At 45.8% G+C, this 22,572-nt stretch overlaps 1 protein-coding gene across 1 annotated transcript; it reads left to right on the top strand.

Annotated features, from left to right (window-relative positions):
- Positions 1 to 6,164: 6,164 nt before the first annotated feature.
- Positions 6,165 to 22,087, top strand: POGLUT1 (protein O-glucosyltransferase 1). Its single transcript, XM_051613319.1, has 11 exons — positions 6,165 to 6,255; positions 6,739 to 6,829; positions 9,939 to 10,082; positions 11,186 to 11,321; positions 12,856 to 12,977; positions 14,527 to 14,586; positions 15,598 to 15,697; positions 16,476 to 16,534; positions 18,653 to 18,820; positions 19,329 to 19,385; positions 20,006 to 22,087. Exons 1-11 carry the CDS (start codon positions 6,165 to 6,167, stop codon positions 20,160 to 20,162), a joined length of 1,185 nt encoding a protein of 394 aa, XP_051469279.1. The 3' UTR covers positions 20,163 to 22,087.
- The last annotated feature ends 485 nt before the right edge of the window (positions 22,088 to 22,572 follow it).

Raw genomic sequence — 22,572 nt, 5'->3', positions numbered from 1 at the left:
AAATATATTTCTGACTCTACATTTACGTGTGCACTGACACACAGAGTTCATACTACACAGGTGTCTTCTTCCCTTTTGGGGCTGCTACACTCCATTGCCATTATGACAAATTTGTTATAATACTGTCAGCATGGTCATGAACACTGGCATTCCTTGGCACATACAATATCCCCAAGGGATAAAACCACTGCAGTTCTTGCATCTTCTCTCAAGCACCAGAGGTAGCTGATATGCATTGCTCCCACAGCATGCACCAGCACTTAAACTTTGACCTCAGGCTTGAGCTGCAGACACCTTGTCCACTTTTTCTTGGATCCTCCATTATTTCCATTGCCTTCATAAACCCTCAGAATGAGCTGAGGGCTGGGTTAGTGACTTCCTTCACCGGCAGACTTGGATGGGGATTTCATCAAGACCAAACTTTGGGATCTCCTGCACTTGTTCTGCCCAGTCCAACTCAGCAGTTCTGCAGGCCCTGTAGAGTCTTAGTCTGAGCCTCAGGTCATGACCCCAGTCCTTACTGTGTATGATATTCTGGTGCAACACTTGTCACGCAGTACTCCAGTTGTTGTAACAGTTTCATAATTAGCCTGCTTTTCATAAAATAATTGAATATTCTATACCAAACATCCCCAGGCCAACACTTCCACAGGCCTGTGTGCTACAGGACATCACTCAGAGCCAAAGGGAAAAGAAGCTCACCAACAGGAAACAATCTTGACTTGTTAGAAGACATGTGGCTTCTTATGGGAAAGACTGGGCTAAGCCCCAGGAGCCCTGGAAACATCAATCACAGGTTTTTAACCTCAGCAGCCTCTATAGCTTTCTTCCTCATTCTGCTGAGCTTTGAGACTACCTAAGCCTTCTGTGGCAGCCTAGCCCCACTGATGACCAAGCCTGAAAGCTATATGAAGAACCAGACATCAGCTGCCTCACAACTGCTGGAAACTCTGTTTACATTGTCTGGCTATTTCTCCTTTTACTAGCATCACATTTTTCAGCTGCATGTAACCCTTCTTTAGCTGTCCTTACTTCTGGAGAGTAAGACACAGGTAGGATGGCCATTCTTCATCTGAAAAAATTGCCATTATTTGAGGAGTTCAGAACACATAAGATTTCTGTTTAGCACACAAGGATGAATTAAAGGAGAAAAGCCCCCACTTGCACCCCTGCACAAGCAGACAGTAGCAACTGGAAAAGTCAGACCACAGCTCTGAGAGAAACTCAAAATCTAGAAAGCGTGTGTCCTTTAGTTCAATCTTTTAACCAGCTTAGAGAACCAATTCTTTTCCCAAGCACCCTTCTTCTAACCTATGTTGAATATGTAAAGCAAGGACACCAGACTTACAGCCAAGTGATTTTCCACTCCAGGCACATGGAACATGATGAAAGGAAATTTGTGGGTGTTTGTGCTTGATTTGGCAGAGAAAAAAAATGAGGGAGGGACTGTTTGAGGGAGGGTATCAAAGATCATAGCCAGATGCTCCTGCACAGAGCTCTGGATTTGCAGGAAATTAAGGAGGTAGAGAAGGTGAGGCAAAGGCTGTGTTTGAAGTGAGAGTCAAGGGGTTCTGAAGCTTACAACCATCCAAGGTGCTCGAGGGGAACTACAGCACATGCCAAAACCACACCACAGTGGCCTGGGGTGCTTTCATTATACAAAGCCTGGGAGAGCAGAGGCTGTAAATGTAGCTTCAAAAGGAGCTTCATCTTAAAGTCTTAGCTCTCAGGGCCTATTAAACATTTATGCTGACTACCACTCCTAGTCTGCCTCAGAGAAAGCACCCGAAATAACCTTTGCTACAGAGCAAAATACTACAGTTCTACCAGCTGTGTAGGAGACTAGCAGGGAGCTGTGAGAAACAACCAGAAATGGTGTTGGAACAGCACGCTTATGTCTCTATTCAGTCAGCTGGGAAAGAAGCAGGAAAATCTGGTCTGGAACCTGAGAGAGAAGACAGAAAATTGTGCTAGAAATAATGGGTGGATTAGCCATGTAGAGCTGTCCAAGACTGAGGGAGGCCATTGGAGGCAAACACAGATATATAAAAGGATCACCAATTTTTGCTTTTGCCTTACTTAAGGTTCACATTTCTGGGGGAGTCTTCAGACCAGCCTCTAGATACGGATCTATGGCTACTGGGGCTGTGAAAGGGACAGTTGAGGAAATGAAAGAAAGCAGACCCTATGCAGAAACTAAAAGGAAGACAGAGGAACTCTAGCAGAAGGTGGAAAAAAGGGATTGATTCCCCTGGTTTACTTAAAAATTCTTTTGCTGTGCAACAGGAGTTTAGGATGGGACAGCCAGAAGTTTTCAAGATTTTCACTCTAGGAAGGTGTTTTTAATAATAGCAGATAATACACATGACGTTCACTTATTGCCTCATAGTTCACTTGTCCAATCACTGAGTTACCCAGCTGAAGCAACAGTTGGAGAGCAACCCCAGCTGCATACTCTGTAAAATGCTGTGCAGCATTGGCAGCTTATTGTGTGCTGTTCTAGGCCCCACAGTTTAAGGAAGATGTGAAGGTCCTTGAATGTTTCCAGAGGAGGACAACAAAGCTAGCAGAAGGGCTGGAAGGAATGTCCTATAAGTAGCAGCTGAGGACTTTGGGAATGTTTGGTTTGGAGAAAAGGAGGATGAGGGGTGACCTCGTTGCTCTCTACAGCTTTCTCAGGATTGGAGGTGGAGAGGGAGGTGCTGATCTCTTCTCACTAGTATATAGTGCCAGGATGCATGGGAATGGCTCAAAGCTGCACCAGGTGAGGTTTAGATGGGACCTATGAAGCATTTATTTACCAAGATGGTGGTCAAACTCTGGAACAGGCTTCCTAGAGAGGTGGTCAATGCCTCAAGCCTGCCAGTGTTTAAGAGGCCTTTGATCAATGGCCTTGACAACTTGCTTTAACTTTTGGTCAGCCCTGAAGTGGTCAGGCAGTTGGATTAGATGATCACTGTAGGTCCCTTCCAAATGAAATAGTCTAGTGTAATCTAATTCTGTTCTATTCTAGTCTAGTCTATTAATCCAAGTAGGTGTTCAGAAATCCCTCAAAGTCATTTATATCAATGGATGCAACCTTTGTCTGCATAATGGAGCCCCTGCCCTCCAGTCACACAACTCACCATTGATACCAGAATTCACTTGTGACCTTGCACAGATTGAGCTGACACTTGATACCCGGAGTTTATCAGCTCTTGAAGATTCAGCAAAACAACTGGTCTCCAGAATTCAACAGTACTTGGGAAGCCTTTCCATTCCTTCTCAGCACATACTTTTCCTCTTTGGTCTGTTTTCTGGTAACTATTTCTCCATCCAAACCTACAGATACCTGCAGGACCAATTCAGTTTCACACAAAAGCGGTCTTTATTACAAGTTTAGTTGGGGGATTGTTGTCATGATCCGAACCTGGTTTTGGGTCGAAGCCACCTTATCTCAGGGCACAATCTACCTGTTTGCTTATCAGGATTTTCTGACACCAAATTACGTATATTCAGGATAGCCTTTGAATTATTTCAGTGGGTTCGTCCCTGGCTTGGGGCTGGTGTGCTTCCACTGGATATAACCGATTGATCAGCTTCTCTCAGAAGCACACACAGAGATTATGTGTTTAAAATACCACTTTTCTGTAAAAGTTTTCTCTGTGTGTGTGTGTGTGTGTGTAAAACTGGATATGTAAATGTACCTGGTCGGTAAAGAGAAAGGAAAAGAAAAAAGACTATTATAGTTTCAGGTAGAGAGAGCCCGCAGCCTTTCCCGTACAGGGTCGACGAGGTGCGTGTGAGTAAGGGGCCAGTGACACACCCGGGGGGAGAGGGCGTGAGAGGTGAAAGGTTTGGATGGGATGTTGTGCTCAGATGCTCCTGGAGCCGGGGGGTGAGGCGAGTTGTGGCAGATCCAGCGCAGGTGGCACCAGCGGCAGGGACAGCAGGGGCTGCAGCAGCTGCTGCCTTGGTCCTTCTGGTGCCTCTGGCAGCTGGGCTGCCGTGTGCCTGGGCACACAGGGGTCGGCTCTTTTTGGAGTCTGGGCACGGCACGGGTGGCAGGGCCACTCACCGCTGTCGCCCTGAAGAGCCTTCTTCTGACGGTCTCAGGAGCGCTGGGGAGGCAAGGGGTCTGACGCTGTTTTCCTCCCTGGACCCAGGTCTGGTGGCAAAGTCATGGCCTGTGGTGGGAGGGCTGCTTTCAGCTCGGCTCCGTTTTTTTGGTTTCCCTTTTCCTCTCCCTTTGTCTTCTCTCTCCTCTGTACCAGCAGCAGCGGCAACGGGCGCGGTAACGACCCGCAGCGATCGTCCGTACCGGCATTTACTGCTGTGCAGTCTTGGGCCGCTGCTCCCAGGCCTAGTGCAGCTCGGGATGAAGTCCCAGCCCCTGCCCCGCAGTATTGCCCCTGTTTTCTCCTTTAGTTTTTCTGTTACGTCTCTCTCTTACAGTCAATTTCAGTGAGAGACATATTTTTTGGAGGCCAGTTCTCCACAGTTGCGCAGCTAATCACTCAGTGTCCATGCTGTGGCTACAAACGTACCGTAAATGTGGCTCCTTCCTACTAACAAGCTGCCCCAGCAACTCCTCCTGGAATCTAGAACCACCAGGCTGGATCTGGGCTAGGGAAGAGGAAGGTTGAGTGCTCAGATCTGAATACACAGACCCCCTGAAGAGGGGACAGGCCTTCCCACACTCAACTGAGGTAAGAAACATTAATTTACTGGTCTGGATTCATGTTAGGAGAGTATCTGCTTAGCCAGGGCCTTCTTAATTAAGCAGCCTACGCTAATTTGGCTGCCTATCAGCATGGTTATTACATCCAGCACTGGATGTCTCCTGAAGGCTGGCCACGTATGACTGAGCTAACCCAGACACTAATTTGGGGTACTTTCGAAGGCTGTATCCTTAGAAACCATTTTGCAAAGAGAAGGTCCTACACATTACGTTGATGGCACTCAACATCCAGTCCTCAGCTCTGCTTTTTTTCTCTTGCCCAGCAGTCCACATCCCTGGAGCTGCAGAGGACTTCATACCAATCAGTCTAAACCTTTCTACCATAACAATCGTAAATGTTCAAATTTAACCAGGCCCTGGCAACAGCAAGAGGTGGGGCCAGGAGAAGGAATCTCTCACAGCTTGGACAAACTGCTTGATGAGTTCAGGTCTCCAGGGAAGTTCTTCCCTTAAAAACCCTAAGGGGGGGGAGGGCCACCAGGTGCATAAGATCTGCACAAGGCTCCTGGGGCTCCTGGAGTGCAGACAGACGGAGCTAGGAGGTTATTTGGAGAGACTTGTATCAGAAATAGTGTGGACAGAAGGACTAGGGAAGTGATTGTCCCCCTGTCCTTGGGGGGGCACAGGTGAAGCCACACCTTGAATACTGTGTTCACTTCTGAGCCCCTCACTACAAGAAGGACACTGAGGAGCTGGAGTGAGTCCAAAGAAGGGCAGCATAGCTGGTGAAGGGTCCGGAGAACAAATCTCATGAGGAGTGGCTGAGGGAACTGCAGTAGCTCAGTCTGGAGAAGAGAGGGCTGAGGGGAGACCTTATTGCTCTCTCCAACTACCTGAAAGGAGGTTGTAGCAAGGTGGGGATCAACCTCTTCCCCCAAAAATAACAAGTGATAGGGTGAGGAAAGACAGCCTCAGGCTGTGCCAGGGGAGGTTTAGATCGGATATTAGGGAAAAATGCTTCACTTAAAGCATTGTCAGGTGCTGGAGCAGGCTGCCCAGTGAAGTGCTGGGGCCACCGTCCCTGGGTGTATTGAAAGGACGTGCAGCTCTGGTGCTCGGGAACACGCTCCAGCGGTGGGCTTGGCGGTGCCAGCTTGACGGCCGGACTTCATAAAGATCGCTTCCCGCCAAGACGGTTCCAGGAGCCTGCGAGCACCGCAGGCGCACGCTCAGACCTTCCCCGGGCAGCGGCTCCTCCTGCAGCGCCGCCCCCGCCTCCTCGTCCTACAGCTCCCACCGAGCGCCGCGGCGGGGCGTCCGCGGCCAGCACCGCCCTCCTGCACCAGCACCCCCTGCCCCTTCCTTCCCCTTCCCCGCCATCTCTGGGGGGGGCATCGCCCCTGCCCCTTCCCCAGCCCCTTCCCCTTCCCCGCCATCTCCGGGGGGGGCATCGCCCCCCGCCCCTGCCCGCCGGCCGCGCATGCGCAGGCAGCCCCGGGGCGGCATGGCGGGCCGGGCGGCGCTGCCCCGCTGGGCTCTGGCGGCCGCCGCCGCCCTGTGGTGGCTGGAGCTCGCCGCGGCCGGCGGCCTGGCAGGTGAGCGGCCCTCGGGCCCCTCGGTCCGAGGGTGTTGGTGGGGGCGGGGAACGGGACGCGACTTCACGGGCGGGCGGAGGGCCAGCGGCCCGGGCGGGAGCTGGCGCCTCCTGTCGAGGCACTGGGGGGGGGGGGGTCTCGCCGCCTCGTCCGCCCGGCCGGGCAGCCCCCCCCGGCACCCCGTGGGGGTCTCAAGCCTGAAGGGGAAGCCGTGAGGAGTCGCAGGCTCCTGCCGGCTTCCCTTTCAGCACGGGAAGCCCTACGGGATGCCCGACCCACTGCCCCATCCCCGTCCCCCTCAGCTGGGTCACCCCTTTCCTTGCCCGCTGTGGCTTTTCTCTCCCCCTTTTGCTTTAGGAGCGTGCAGTCGAGCTGCGTGGGCTGGAGCAGGGTGTGTTGCTAGAAATTCTGTTCAGCTCCCACAGGTTGCTCTGGTAGTCGACTGGATCAGTTTCTCTAACCTTTCGTTCCTGCGTGTTTTAGATGCCGAGTGGAAAACCATAACTGACCAAATTAAGAAAGCTGTGGAAGTCTATAAGCCATGTGTAAAAGAGAATTGTAGCTGCCACCAAAGGTGAGAAACTGGTTTTCTTCTGTCCACACAGGCCTCTGGCCGTGAGAGGGAATGCTTTTGCCAACACCAATGGATGGGAATTAACTGGAGAATATTTAAGGCTCTAAAATGTCATGTGTGCAGCCATCACAGGTCACAGAGGTCGCAAGGAGGAAGTTATTAATGGCAGTGTTTGAAACAGGCTGGCTTCCATAGTTCCAATAAAAAGTGTGTCCACCTACAAACTGATAACTCTCCTTGACCTCTGTGATTATTGAACAACAAACTTTGGTTTTTGCCCTACTTTGTCCTTTTGCCAAGAAAGGTTGGACCAGATGATCCTTGAGGTCCCTTCCTACCTGATGTTCTAGGAACAGACACTGTCAGTGTTTCATATGTGATCGTAAAATAAACCCATACACAGCTGGTAATCTTTCTGTGTGAACAATCCACTTCTGGCTTCTCTCTCAGTGCAGCATTGCTAGGAAGTCTTTCTTATGGGCTTTTAGAAGTGGAAGAAGTCAAGTACGTGCAAAATATTTTAAATACCTAGCTGAAGAAAGATTGGTACAGAACACGGATTCGTCTGATGTGATAGCGTGTTGTACTTCGTGTTCTTTCTAGGGAGTTTATGTCACTCCTTGTGAGAGCTGGAGTGATGGTGGGTATTTAACTACCTGACTTTGACATGAGTAAAGCATGATCCAAGAGGAGCTCATTCAGGAAGACACAAGTCTTGTTAATTTTTTAAATAACTGTAGAGCATTATGCATAATGCCAGCACTCTGACTTGAAACACCAGCCTAATCTTCCTAGAGTGAAAATAGTGCTAGAGGCTTATGTGTGATGCAAGACCACTGCAGGCAGTAAAAGTGCAGGCTGCTCTGTCTTGTAGATACAGCCAAACCAAACTTCCTTTCTGTTCCCACTGATGGAGGGCGGCAGCACCGTGGCAGAAATTACAGGTGCTTGGGTCATCATTGCCATATGGGCAGGGATTGTTAGACTGTGTTTTTTGATAGCCTTCAGCAGTATTTTTTTTTAAAGGAGAAGAAGGAATTAAGGGAAGTGTCAACATATTCTACCTTTAGGATTAGGATTCCAAATGCAGAAATGCAGATGCTCAACTTTAAGCCTCCTGCTTAGAAGTACTGGATGTACTCACTCATTTTAGGGGTGAGATTGGGTGCTATATTGGCTTTTAATAGCAGACAATAGTGCTATATTGGCTTTTAATAGCATACTAAGCAACTGTTTGTACCCTCTGTTTGGAGTTTTTGATCTTTGTTGTTCTTGAAATACTGATGAGGAAAAGTCTCTTCTAGTTTAGCCTCCCAGTCTTTTTCCAAAGTTTCAATTCAGATACAGCCTAAAGACATCTAATCTTTAAACATGCACTCCACCATCCCTGCCCACCTTTGGGTAGAACACCTTCCCAAGTGGTCACAACCTCCAAATCTGCTTCAGATCATGATAGTTGTTAGTAGCATGAAGTTGAGGTTGCTGTGAGTCTTGAAACCTAGTTTTCACTAAAGCAGTAGTTCGTTTAAGGGTTGCTCAGGTGCACTGCTACAGCAACAGGCATTACAAAAGAATCCAGGAAGATAATACAACACGTACGCCCTGTGACACTTAAGAAACTCTGCTCATTTTGATAATTGATTTGGAGATGTGTAAATATGCAGTAGAACACTGGAAGCCAGTACTTCTTCCCATATAGTAGATTCTACTTGTGTTTAGTCTTCTGTGACTCAGTGGCCAAGGACTGAAGGTTCATTGCTACCTTTCAGTTGTCACTTTGGTTACGGTGACACGGATGTGCCATAAAACTGAAATTCTTTATGTAGTTTTACCATTTTCTACCTGATTACAAAATAGCGGAATCCTAGAGGGAGATCCTCAAGTCCAACCCCTCTGCTCAAGCAGGGTTGCAAAGACTGTCCAGTCAGGTCCTGAATATCACAGAATAGAGACTCCATAGCCTCTGGGAAACCTGTGCCAGTGTTTGACCACATTCACAGTGGGATCACCCTGACAGTGTTGTATGAAACCAAGGCATTGGTGCAGTGTCTAACAAAAAGTGGGGATTAGGTCTCCATGGCTGTTGCAACAGTGTTTGTTAACTGCTCCAAGCAGTTGTGGAGTCTTCTCTGAAGACATTCAAAACCTGCCTGGACGTGTTCCTGTGCGATGTGCTCTAGGTGACCCTGCTTTAGCAGGGGGGTTGGACTAGATGATCTCTAGAGGTCCCTTCTGACCCTGACAATTCTGTGATTTAGTTAGATCTGAGGATCTTTAGGCTGAGTTTATATAAACTACACTCTCCTGTAATTTCTTATATGTGTTCGTTTTATGTTTTCATGCTGAATTCCTGGTGGAGTGTAGATGTCACAGAACCATGCTACACAGGTCTGTTGTGTTGGACTGACTTTCAGTGCATTATTTGGCAATGTGGCTCCTTGTGACTAGACTCTTACCTTCTTTTTTTATGTCTAAATAGCATGACATGATAATAGAATGGTTTAGGTTGGAAGGGACCTTAAAGATCATCTAGATCCAACCCCCCTGCATGGGCAGGGACACCTCCCACTAGACCAGGTTGCTCAGAGCTCCATCCAGCCTGCCATTGAACACTTTCAGGGATGGGGCAGCCACAACTTCCCTGGGCAACCTGTTCCAGTGCCTCACCACCCTCACAGTGAAGAATTTATTCCTAATGTCTAACCTAAATCTCCCCGCTTCCAGTTTAAAGCCATTACCCCTTGTCCTCTTGCTACAAGCCCTTGTGTGTGAGGAGTTTGGTCTTGGTGTGGCCCATCATTCATAGAAGGCCAGAGCACAAGCTTCACAACTCAAAGGTTAAGTGAGTTGAAGGCTTTTACCCATAACCTGACAGGGTATGTATGGTGCTTTCTGGGAGAGCAGCTGAAGATCTCCATGTTAATTTAGCATTAAGAGTCCTCTCCTGGGCTTTCTGTTCGGGCAAACAGCACATACAGTCAGAGTGAAGCTTGGACCTTGGAGTGTCTGAGTAACAGCACTTGTGAGTGAATTAAATGAAATTCTTGGTTATGCCTTATGTATCAGAGCTCCGTATTCTACATAATAATGGCTAATTATTTTGTTTCAGTGTCTGGAAGCAGGACCTGGCTCCTTTTCGAGGTGGAATTTCCGAGGAGACCATATCAGATGTGGTGAGCAGAAAGCTTGGGACACACTACCAAGTCATTAAGAACAAATTGTACCGTGAACAGGAATGCTTTTTCCCTGCAAGGTAAGAGCAGAAGATCTCATCTCCCTAACTGAGACACTGGAGTATTTCCAAATCTGCCAAGTTGAAAGTCACTGAGCCCAAAGGTATTTTAGAGGTCTGAATTAGGAGCTGGCCTGTGAGAAAGCAGCCCCATGGAGAAGGACGTTGGGTTCCTGGTGGACAAATTAACCATGGGACAGCAATGTGCCTTTGTGGCCAAGAAAGCCAATGGTATCTTGGGAGGTATTAAGAACAATGAGGCCAGCAGGGCAAGCACCTCTACTCTGCCCTTAAAAGACTGCATCTGGAGTATTGTGCCCAGTTCTGGTTTTCCAGTTCAAGAGGGACAGGGATATACTGGAAAGAGTCAAACAGGGTGATTAAGGGACTGGAACATATGTCATATGAGGAAAGGCTAAGAGATCTGGGGCTGTTCAGTCTTGAGAAGACTAAGAGGGCACCTTATTAATGTCTATAAATATCTGAAGGGTGGATGTCAAGAATGGGCCAGTCGCTTTGCAGTGGTGCCCTGTGATAGGATGAGGGGAAACGGCACCAAGTTACATCACAGGAAGTTCCACCTCAATGTGTGGAAAAACTTCTTTCCTGTGAGGGTGACAGAGCACTGGAACAGGCTGCCCAGAGAGCTGTGGAGTCTCCTTCTCTGAAGACTTTCAAGACCCATCTGGACACGTTCCTGTGTGATCTGCTCTAGGTGTTCCTGCTGCAGCAGGGGGGTTGGACTCGATGATCTTCAGAGGTCCCTTCCAACCGCTGTGATTTTATGATTCTATGAATTCCTTCTCAGAGCAGAAGCCTAGAAAATTGTGTATGCAGCTTAAATGTAGCCAAGGGGTAAGTGTCATTGTTGCACTTTAGTGTAACTTCACTTGTTTGATTGTGGGATCCCAGAGAAAGCTGCAGTTTAGGCCAGATATCGCAGGATGGGTTGCTTCATTGGTGTCTGTGCTCTGTTGGAGGCTGCTATAGGCAGTTCCCAACCTGTATAATGGTGTCGCTCTGACTGACTCTTCTACTCCTGCACAGAGAGAGGGAGGCCTGTGAGAGACTGCAGGAATGTGCCTTCTCTTTATAGCTCTTTGCCATATGTCATTTCTCCACAGATGCAGTGGAGTTGAGCACTTCCTTCTGGGGATCATCAGCCGCCTCCCTGACATGGAAATGGTGATCAACGTGCGAGACTACCCCCAAGTGCCCAAGTGGATGAAACCCCTTAGCCCAGTCTTCTCCTTCAGTAAGGTGCTCACACCTTTAAAAGCTGAGCCTTTGAGACATACTGTCCTCCTTTCTCTTGATAACATATTTTTGAGGATGATTCTCAGATTTTCTGTGTGTGAAAATTGCTTGCTCTTTATGTTTCCTTTTACTTCCAGTTTTCTGGCAGACAGACTTGCAGATTTATTCAATAGGACAGTGTTTCCCTTCATTAGCTCCTCTTCCAGGTCAAAAAATGTACTTCGGTCACAGTGGAATTATCCACAACTAGATGGGATATGTGCCAGCATCGCTGTCATTTGATGCAATGCCTCTGTTACAATTGTGGCCGTAGTTTATCAGCATTGTTAGGTGTTTTTGGTCATCAGTCAGCTGTCACAGTTAATTTCATTTAATATGAATATTGTATGCCCTTTTTTAGTACCACAGATAAGTGTTTCTTATCTTCTTTTCTGTAATATTGCTCTCCCGTGAACCCTTTCCCCCTTGATTCCCTTTTCCATCTTCAGATATGCACACACATGCAGAGGCACATTCACACATAGAGACACATTGACCAGCTAGATCAGGGTGCCTGTGTCCTGCCCAGTCTGAGCTTCCCAAGGACAAGGTACCCACAGCCAGTGTTTGAACTCCTTCAGCATGAAAGCACATTTCCCGGTATCTACTTGGAATTTCCCGTCTTGCAATCAAAGCCTGTTGCATTTCATTCTGTCTCTGCACTTCTGAAAAGAGTCTGCCTTCACCTGCTTTGAACTCTCTCATCAGGTAGTAGGAGACAGCATTTAGATTCCCCTAAGGCTCCTCTTTCTGTGCATGAACAAACCCATTTCTCAGCCCCTGTTTATGTGTCGTGCACCAACCACCTAACTTCCTTGGTGGCCTTGGACTCTGTCCAGTATCTCCAGGTGACAGATAATTGTATAGGAAGTTTATTATTAGTGCAGAGAAGTGGCCTATAGTCTGATTTCATGAAAGGGTTTAGTCTTTCTGGAGTGCTGGTCTTCCATCTCATTATGTAGGAATGTAAGCATCCAAATAGGAGTGAGGAGCTGAAATTCTTACATGACCTGGATATTTGTGACAGTGAATTAAGTGATCTCTAGGAAGGCTGGAATGAACTGAAGTGTTGGAAACATAAATGTCAAAGTGTTTGTAAGTGCCTCTGTCTCTGAGGAGCTAATAATGCCTCTTAACTTAGGATCAGTAAAAAACATTTGTAGTTACACATAGATGCGAGTCTTTAGAGAGGTGAATGGAGTTTGGGTCTTCTACTATTTGCTATATCTACTATATCAGCTATATTGTGGAACCCTTGTTATTTTCTAACCTGTTGTCATGCAGCAAGCCATGGCCTTTTTTAAATCACAGAAACATTCCTATATTGGGTTGTCTTCATATTAACCCGAGTGACAAAACGGTGACCGCAAAGCTCTTGTGGCTGTAACGGAGAAAGCTGACAGAACTCCTGGAAGGCTCCTTCGTTTCTGGTGGGCTCAGTCAGTAAACTGAAGTAGATACTACTCTCATTCTTAACTCTGCTGTCCTTTTCCTTAAGACACCTGAATACAATGATATTATGTATCCTGCCTGGACATTTTGGGAAGGAGGACCAGCTGTTTGGCCAATTTACCCAACAGGCTTAGGGCGCTGGGACCTCATGAGAGAGGACCTCAAGAGGTATGTTTTGGAAATGGGGAAGGTTTATGTAAGGAGGGAGGAGGGAGGAAGGTTTAATGGAAGACAGACTCAGAGTAAAAGCCATCTAGCACTGGACACCATTAGGGCAACACTGAAGTCTGAGACCACAGGTCTGTTGGCCTGTCTTCTGTCCTGCTGCCTCTTGTACACTACGTTCAGCCTCACTCTTGAATAAGAATTCTTCATGGAAACCTTGGGTGATGTAACTAGAAGTTATAATTAGTTCCTCTGTTTCCAACACTTTAGTAAGGAATGCAGTGCACAAAGTATACGCATTCTTCATCCTGTCAGGGCCAGATTACTATCATTTTTGCTGGGATAGGGTTTGTCAATAAAGCAGCAGTTATCTTTTGCCTGCAGAAATCTCCCCTGACACATGGAAACATTTTCCTTTTTTTCCAAATACTTCTCTTAAGAGGTGTCGTTTTTTCACTGCAGGGATGATCCAGGATGTTTGTATAAGCTTCTGGAAGGGTAAAGGAAAGCTTTCTTTAGATCTGCTTTTACTTGAGTATTGTTGTGCAGTAGAGAAACCTGGAATCGTTCCCAAGAATAGGAGTTATTACTGGGCTTGAGAGTAAGAAGACGTTCCTGACTGGGAGTCTTTCTTTTGGCAGGATCTTTGACTATTAGCAGAATAAGGGGCTGTTTCTCATGGAGAGTGACAAAGTGTGCAACAGGAAGTAAACATAGAAACATAACAAGAAAAAAATCAAAACCTTTATGTCAGTCACTTGACACCAGAATGCAAGGCTGAATATTCCTCTCTTCAAACTCTGAAGATCTATGGGACTAATCATAGCTGAAGCCTAATGTGATATAAGATCATACAATGAAGGTCCAAAGCATTTACTTATCCTTTTTCACTTGTGTCACGGGGTTACAAGCAGATGCAGAGCTTGACCTGCACAGATCAGTTTGGGGATCAGGACCTACATGTCAAGCCCAGTGAAATAAAGAGGTGCAACAAAGAGCTTCCCAGAAGGAGGCAGTTGACTGCGCTGACAGAAATAAAACTGCTGTTTTGAAAGACTCATTTAGATTTAAAATTAGTTACTTGGGGAAACAACAAGACCCTGTGTTTTAATGCAAAACACCGGGCAGGTTTGTTTGGTTGTTGTTGGTTTTGTTTGGTTTTTTTTTAATGAGAAATGACAGTGATTATAGTAATTTTACACTATCCATATTCAGTGAAGTACAGAAAAATAAAACAACAACGCAAAAAGTGGATTCAAATTTTAGGTAATTTTTAATACCCTTAAATATTTGGTGAAGGGGTCGTGTGTAATTAATTGTTTTGACTGAAAAGTATTCTGAAAAGTAGCCTATGCCATGTTGCCTTAAACAGAATATTCACAGGAAAACCTGTTTCATGGGACCTGGCTGAGTTTTTTCTACTATAATGAAGGAAGTGATTTCCATAAAAAATGAAGAATACTAGAAAGAGATCATGCTGTGAAAACTGATGAGAATACTATTTCATCATTATATTAAATAATTTATCGCCATGTATAAACAATATTTTCAGATCTGCAGAAAAATGGCCGTGGGTGAAAAAAATCTCTAAAGGATATTTCCGAGGATCCAGGTGAGCATGTTTTCCTATAGCAGGAGATTCTACCAAAATATGCCATGACAGCTGTCTCTGCAATTATTCTGTCTCTCCAAGACCTAAACAAATGTAGCCCAGAATGTATGTTTTTAAAAGTAAGGAAAGGGAGACATTTTGCACAGCAGCATTTCCCCATTAGTGATTCTCTGTAAGAACTGCAGTTTGCTACTAGTTTATTATAAGTCTAATATTGGAAACAGCAGTTGTGATGGATTTGCTGCGTTACTTCTTAATGAGTAGAAGTGTCACACTAGGAACCAGCTTGTTCTGTGAGGGGAACTGCAGGTGCAGGATACAAATACAAAGGTTTGATATTGATGTGCATTCTTCTTGCCAGTGTGAATAGTTCATTTGCTATGCAGGTGCTCAACAGTGAATCAAAAAGTACCCTTGCATTAAATTATCTGAGCAGTGGGGGATAAGATTACTTTTTCCCTCTCTCCAGTGACAGTTTGAAAACAGAGTTAACTCCTAATCCTCGTTAGTCCTCCTCCATCCCAAATAAAGGTGGGGTTGATGTTTGACTAGGTAGGCTCGGGAGATGATGATGAGTGGATCTCAGGGATGTCCTAACCTTGTTTATCAATTGCCTTCTAAATTAGTGTTGGAGGGATCAAGTGCTGAAGGTGCTTAGCATCTCTTAGCTCCCTCTCTGACTTACAAGGGAACTAAAGTATTTGGCACCCATCAGGATGAGGCCTGAAGGAAACAACATCTCTGCTGGTTTGTCCTGAGAATTACTTCAATAATGGTATTAAATATTTAGTAAGTGAAATAAATAAACAGCACCAAATAGTTTTGGTACATATAAGTCATTCTCTTCTGCTAAAACACCCTTGGACAGAAACACCCTCTATGGTAGACACTTGATAATGTTTTCAGGAACCGTAGGGAAGTCAGCCTCATCAAAAGGCAGGAGAGTCCAGTAGTTTGTTGGCTGTGTTGGATCAGGTGGATTGGCAATGACTGATGGCATTTCTTTTGCAGAACGAGCCCTGAGAGAGATCCCCTCATTCTGCTATCCCGAGAAAACCCAGAGCTTGTTGATGCTGAGTACACCAAAAACCAGGCTTGGAGATCTGAGAAGGTGCATGGGTGTTGTCTGCCTCCTGAGCGTGAAGGCCAGAAAGAGTAGCATTGCAGTATGGCTTTGATGATTTAAATGCATCTTGAGAGTTGTGGGTGATCCTCTAGAGTGGGGGAGGTTTGTTGTTCCCTTGATGGCCACACCTAACTGACAGATAAAAGGAAGGAGCCTCTAGAGCCTGACAGGCCAAACAAACATTTTTCAACCATCTACACTTTTTGTTCAAGGAAACCAGCACATAAGAAAGTTAATCTATGCCAGTCTCCTCCTCTTCCATTGCATCCAGATTAGCCAACTCTTTCCCTTCTAGCCCTGAACTAGCTGCCTGTGTGTTGTCAGTCTCTTTAAGAATTTTTCTGTCATCTCCCTTTCTTGGTCTTGTTGATAGCTTTCTGATAACTGTTGCTGGTAACTTTTAGTTCCATACTTAGTCTACAGTCCAGTTCTCTCCAGGCAGTCTTGGCTAATCCGGTTACACTTGGCTTCACATAGTCCATTGTCCTAAGCTGTTTTCCTCTCTGTAGCTGCCAACTAAACATTATCATTTAATGTGTTTGTGCTGGCATATGCTTACAGGCAGTGTGCAATTCACTGAACGTTTTTTCTTCTTTGAAGGGCTGGGAATTCTCCATCATACTTCTAAAAGCCCACCAGAGAAGGTTTTCTCAGAAGTGGGCATGGAGAGTTTTGAGGCTTAGCTTTGTTTCTAACTGAGAAGGAAAACAAATATGAAATCACCATAGAAAGTTTACTGACTTTTTTTTGTTTTTATTTTAAGGACACCTTAGGGAAGCCTCCTGCAAAGGAAGTTCCACTGGTTGATCACTGCAAATACAAGTAAGACTTTTGACTAGTAAAGCTGTTTGAGGGCTGTGGGTTATTTCTTTCTTTCCATGGTGTAAGGTTTTATTTTAAGGTTTAATTTCAGCAACCAGCTCCAAGCAGACAAGAATGCTTGTAAACAAGACTTAAGGCAGTTGAAAATTTGAGAGCTAAATGTGGCCTCTTTCTGTGTCAGCTTCTTCCAGTCAGGTCAGGAGAAGTAAAGTGCTTTGGGGAAAGTAAAGATCTTAGATCACTAATAAACCCATAGATGTAAACATTTATTTTTTTAGTCAAAAAGGCTTTCTATATTTTTTTCTTTATATTCCTATACCAAGCTTTGTGTTCAGAATTTTTTTTTTCTGATGCTACAGTGATAACATTACTGTCTTCAAAGACGTAAGGACCTAAGAAATCATGTCTTCATATGCACAATGGGGCAAGTGTTACCATTGGATGTCTATAGTAAAAGAGAGAATGTGAAATATGATTGAGCAGATATGGTATTGATTCATAATTTTTTGTTTGGAAGAATGTGGTTTTGATTTACAAAGATTTTTATTTTTAGCTAATTGGAGGGGAGTGTTTGGTGTAATATTCTTGTGTGTTTCTGTGTGCAAATGTAAACTCTTAGTGTGTACACATGATGTTTTGCTTTTTTCTTTTGCTTTAAAAGTACTTAGTTACAATTCTACCAGCTAGACTCCACTGATGTAAGACCTCGGGCGTTTGGCTGGATCTGTATTTTTGTGCAAGTGTGATTGACTTGTCACATTTTGTATTTCACTAGACTGTTGCCCAGGTTTCTCCCTTCTGTTACACATAGAATTCCCAACTCCTGATGCCTCTTAAGCCTCTTGTACAGAGTTGGCTGAGACATTCTCACGTAGTTTTGTCATAGCACAGGATCTGGTAGGGTCACCATGAACTTCTCGCTGCTTCCTTCAGCGTAGGCGCTGGAGCAGGCTGGCTGAAAGCAGCCTTGGTGACTTGGTTGAGGAAGCATGGTGGGAGCTGTGTCTGGAATTGGATAGAGGCATTTCCTCACTTCCACACTGCAGTTCTCATTATATCTCTACATGTATTTGTACAGTTCCTAATACAACAAGCTCCTTATCCCTGCCTTGACCTCCTAGGTAATACAAAGAATGCAAAATAATATCAGATTTACTCCTTGTCATTTACTGCTGAACCAAGTTTAGCTACAGTTCCCATCTCACCCCAAATATATAATCCCTATCTCACCCAAAATAGCTTAATTAAAGGAAGAACTCCCTTCCCCTAGCCCAGAATGTTTGACTTCAAAGATTACTTATATGTGCTGAGGGCTTTTACCCACAGGAAAAAACAGCTTTCCATATAACTGGAGAAATGTGGGTGTAAAAAGCAAGCAAGCAAGCAAGCAAACATCCCTCTGAGATATAGTTTATAAAGAGAACCACTCCCCCAGTCAAGCCCACTTTATTAACTTGGCAGAAAATGCCAAAAACAAAACTGTGGATTTCTTGTTTTCCACAAAGTCCATCTCTTGTGTGCTAGTCTGTTTAACCTTCTTGGGTTCTGTTCCCAAGTTCATGTGAAACAATTAGATTTCAGATTAAAGCAGAATCTCAGAGGGAAAAAAAAACACAAAACCTACAGAGATATATGTGGCAAAGCAGAACAATGAACAAAAAGGCTCACTGCAAGACAAGAGAGAATTGGGAAGAAAAGCTCCTTGTGGTAACAGAGTCTCTGAAGTGTAGGGTCAGAGGATCAGCATCCGTGCTCTCACCTTCCATGCATTGTTGGCAGTTGTCCATGAGGACTTTTTTTGGATTGTTGTAGGCAGTTGTCTTTATCAGAGGTAAAGCAGTGTGTCTTGATTTTGAACCTCAGTTTTGACAGGCAGCAGAAGCTCACCTAGCACATCCTTAACTTCAGCTTACCTTTCCTGTGAAGAGCTTCAAAGAAATGTTTTCCTTTTGTTTCAGCTACAGGAACTTGGCTCAGCATGAGGGAGATTCCCCCTCCTACCCCGGGCTTCTACCTGTGGGGAGAGGCTGACTGCTACTCAGACCCCAGCTTCTTAGCATATTTCCTCACAAAATGTTGAATGTAACCAGGTCCCTCTCTTTGCTTCTCCTTTTCAAGGTATCTGTTTAATTTCCGGGGAGTGGCTGCCAGTTTCCGGTTGAAACACCTCTTCTTGTGCGGTTCACTCGTCTTTCACGTTGGAGAAGAGTGGTTGGAGTTCTTCTACCCCCAGCTGAAGCCTTGGGTCCACTACATCCCAGTCCGATCAGACCTTTCTGATGTCAGGTGTGAGACCTCAGGTGTGCTCAGGGGAGCATTCCGTGCTGCAGGAACACCGCTGTGTTTGGGAAGGCAGTTTGGTTTGTATTATGCCAAGAAGTGCCTCCACTCCTAGGCATCAGGCAAAAGGCTTGTGGAGGTCATGTTCTTGTCTCTGTTACTGCCCCCAAAGAATCCGTTGCTCGTACTACTTAGAGATTACAGCTTCCCTGGAGTATGGAGGTCTGTCATCCTCACTGAAAGCAGCAGGCACTAGACACTTAAATCTGCAGCACAGATGAGGGGGAGAGGAACGTATTGCTTAGCCAAAAATGTGTTAGCTTCCAGATTTCAGCATGCTGTCCAAAACTGGTACAGAGCAACTCAGAATGGCAGTTTTCTTCTGTGCTTTGAAATGAGGAACACCTGTCTCTCTCTCAGTTGTCTGTAGATCCTTAATCTCATCCTCCACAGTAGTTTCACTAAGGGACAGTGTTCCCGTTGAGTCAGTTAATTTTTCTTTTCTTCATTTTAGGGAGTTGTTGCAGTTTGTAAAGGAAAATGATGCCATAGCACAAGAAATTTCAGAGAGGTGAGTTGTGTGTCCTTTCTGGCTATCAGGCACTCTTCTTCCAAAACATTTTCTTATGCTGCTTATGAAGGGGTTACCTAACAAAGAAAACCTCGTGTTAATAGGGCGCAGTATAATTGCTCTGTAATAACTGCAGGAGGGCTTGGGAACTTGTAGCAAGCAGGGGTAGCTGGAGAACAAGACTATATGCCTAGGTCTTTGGTTCAGATGTGACCCATGTCAGGAATCCCACTGAAAGCCACCAGCAGTTGGGAGCTTTCATCTCTGTCTGAGGTGAGTTGACCCCTGGGCACTAAGTCTGCATTATAAGCGCTCTGTGTCCCGGCTGGCAGCTCCTGAAGCAGCACGTGCCAGTGCTGCTTAGGCTGGAACTGACATGTGAAATCTGATACTTATTATCCCAGATAACAAATACCATCTTGAGGATAGCAAAAGCACTGCAACTGTCAGAGCTGGGAGTGTGAATGAAAAGTGTGAAATTAAAATAGACGGTACAGAGCGGTGTGTGTTGTTTCTCATCTGAGACACAGAAGAGTGAAAGTTGATATACGTATCAAACAAAACCAAATACTCTTGTAGGACCTGGAAATTGGTTCTGACTGTGCCTTATGTGTCTCTAGGGGACGCCAATTCATCACCGAGCACTTGCAGATGGAGGATGTCTCTTGCTACTGGGAGCATCTGCTGTCTGAGTATTCCCAAGCCTTGACTTACAAAGTGAAAAGGAGGAAGAGCTACAGCGAGATCACTTCTAAATGGCTGAAAACAGAACTGTAGAGATTTCTTAGTTTTTCTCTTCAGCTCAAACTGATCTCTCTGGAAATCTGAAGATCAGTGCATCTTCTTTTTTGTTCTCTCAGACTTCCTATCCTTTACGCTTGAACTACAGAGAACAGCAAAAGGCTAACTTGGAAATTGCTCTCACACAGCTGGACCCGGTGATACTGCTGCCATAGGAATGTTAAGTAGAATGGTGGATTACAGCCATTTAATGGGATGGTTATGGTCATGGCTGCAAGAGGGTTGTTAGCATTTGGGACTTTGTTACTACCTGTCTCAGAATGGTCCTAAATCCTGTTCAGTCCATGAGAAGCTTTTTGGTTAATTTTACTGGACTTAGTAGTAAGTCCAGTGTACTCATGGGCAAGGTACACAAACTGTCAGCTACCCTCAGGTGGGAGATACATGCCCATTTTTGGCAGATGGTCACTGTTTTCTCACCTGTGTGATAGCACTTGGTGTTCTCTGACAGAAGCAAGTAGTGGGATTTGGGGTAACCCTTTTTGATAGCTTAGAGCTTAGTTTTCTGATGTTTATGTCAGGTTTTTAAAGAGATGGACAGTAAGGCTTTGATGTGCCACTGAAGGACGAATGATCCTTGCACAGGTAAACAACCTACCTCACAGGGGAGCAGCCAGCCATGGTGATGTTGCCACAGTGCTAAGCCTGAGTAGCTGACAGCCAAGCCACTGGCAGCTGAGGTGAAGGGGGTTCATACTTGGACAGATGAGCTGGGTGCCTGCACAGCCATGCAGAGCTGGGCCCTTGTTAACTTGCCAGATATCCCTAAGAATCCAGAGAAAGTATACACAGAAGTGGAGTCAGCTTCTCTTTTTTTAAAAGATGTTCACAGATTGTCTGCTATGATACCCCTCTGTAGTCTTTCTAGGTTTTCAGGTATTTTAGGCTGGTGACACGTCTGCTTACTTCAGTATTTGCCTTTCTTTCCCACTTCTGTGACGTTCCTCGTCTCAGTCATGTTGAGGGAATGTCTTCAGCCACACAGCAGAAGCTGCTCCTCACATGACTTGTCACAGGTTGCTTGTGCTCACCACATTTATGCCCACTGCAGGCTGCTCAGCCCAGAGGGAGTGCAGTTCCCTGTGCTCTGTGGCCCCAGTGTTGAGAGGCCTGGTAGGAAGCTGCATCTTCTCTGGTGCTCAGAAGAGTGTGGGCTGCAGCACAGGATTCCAGGAGGGACATTGCCTGCCAGGTGAGCACCCTGGATGGTAAAGTGGCCTCTAGGCATAGGAAGCAGCACATCAGAGGATAGTTCTGGTTGGAAAACAAAGTCCAACCATAACCTAACTCTACCAGCCATTACCCTAACTCTTCCAAGTCCAGTGTTTAAACCATCTATACGTCTTTTAAACACCTGCAGGGATGGTGATTCAGCCACCTCCCTGGGCAGCCTGTTGTAGTGTTTAACTACCCTTTCAGTGAATAAACTTCTTCTAATATCCAACCTAAACCTCCCCTGGTACAACTTGAGTCCATTAATGGAAGAGAATGACAGCAACAGCTCACAGTCTCCTCTGCAGCCAGTTTGGATCAGAGAAGAAGAAAACACTACAAGGAGCAGTAACATGAAGTGCACCTCCACATCTGTGTGCCCACACAGAGGCCTCGCAAGCCCTGGGACAGGGACGTGACTGCCAGATCCATTCATCAGATGCCAGTTGCCAGAGCGGCACACAAGTTATGTGAGCTGTGCCTGGGTTATCCCAGCCTGCAAAGGAAACAAATCGAGGCGTTAAAGTAGCCCAGGTTCTGAGGAAAAGAACTCTTCAAGAGCGGGAGGGGTTGTGTGGTTTTGTACTTTTAGTCGATGGGCAGACAGTACTCTGAGAAACCCAAACAGCTCTGTATAAATATTTTTAAACTGTTTTTAGTTACATGGTTTTGGAATAAAACAAATGAAATGTTGTTTGATGTGTCATTGCTTAGTCATGACTGGAATAAGATCTGGATAGCCCCCAGCCATTTTCCCCCAAGATGGTGAGGGGTGTCTTTCTGCTTTTTCCTCTTTCACAGATATTTAGGGTGTCTCTACTTCGAGTCTTGGGTAGTTGTGACTGGCAGCTTCCTCTGCTCAGTTGCTGCTGTGAACTGGGGACTTCTCATAGAATCATCCTATGATGGTTTGGGCTGGAAGGCACCTTAAAGATCACCTAGTTCCAAACCCCCTGCATGGGCAGGGACACCTCCTGTTTGACCAGGTTGCTCAAAGCCCCATCCAGCCTGGCCTTCAAGACTTCCTGGGATGGGGCACCCACAACTTCTCTGGGCAACCTGGGCCAGGGTCTCACCACCCTCCCTAAAGAATTTATTCCTAACGTCTAATCTAAATCTCCCCTCTTCCAGATTAAAGCCGTGACCCCTTGCCCTACCGCTGCACGCCCTGGCA

Source organism: Apus apus, chromosome 1, assembly GCF_020740795.1.
Source record: "Apus apus isolate bApuApu2 chromosome 1, bApuApu2.pri.cur, whole genome shotgun sequence".
Classification (NCBI taxonomy): Eukaryota; Metazoa; Chordata; class Aves; order Apodiformes; family Apodidae; genus Apus; species Apus apus.
Note: the sequence above shows the minus strand (reverse complement) of the source record. Positions and strands in the feature narration are given on the sequence as shown.

Excerpts from the sequence above, each read along its gene's own strand:
- POGLUT1 (XM_051613319.1), top strand. The coding sequence starts at position 6,165 with ATGGCGGGCCGGGCGGCGCTGCCCCGCTGGGCTCTGGCGGCCGCCGCC. Across the intron at positions 6,256-6,738 it reads CGCGGCCGGCGGCCTGGCAG|ATGCCGAGTGGAAAACCATA; the intron begins GTGAGCGGCCCT and ends TGCGTGTTTTAG. Across the intron at positions 18,821-19,328 it reads TCAGACCTTTCTGATGTCAG|GGAGTTGTTGCAGTTTGTAA; the intron begins GTGTGAGACCTC and ends TCTTCATTTTAG.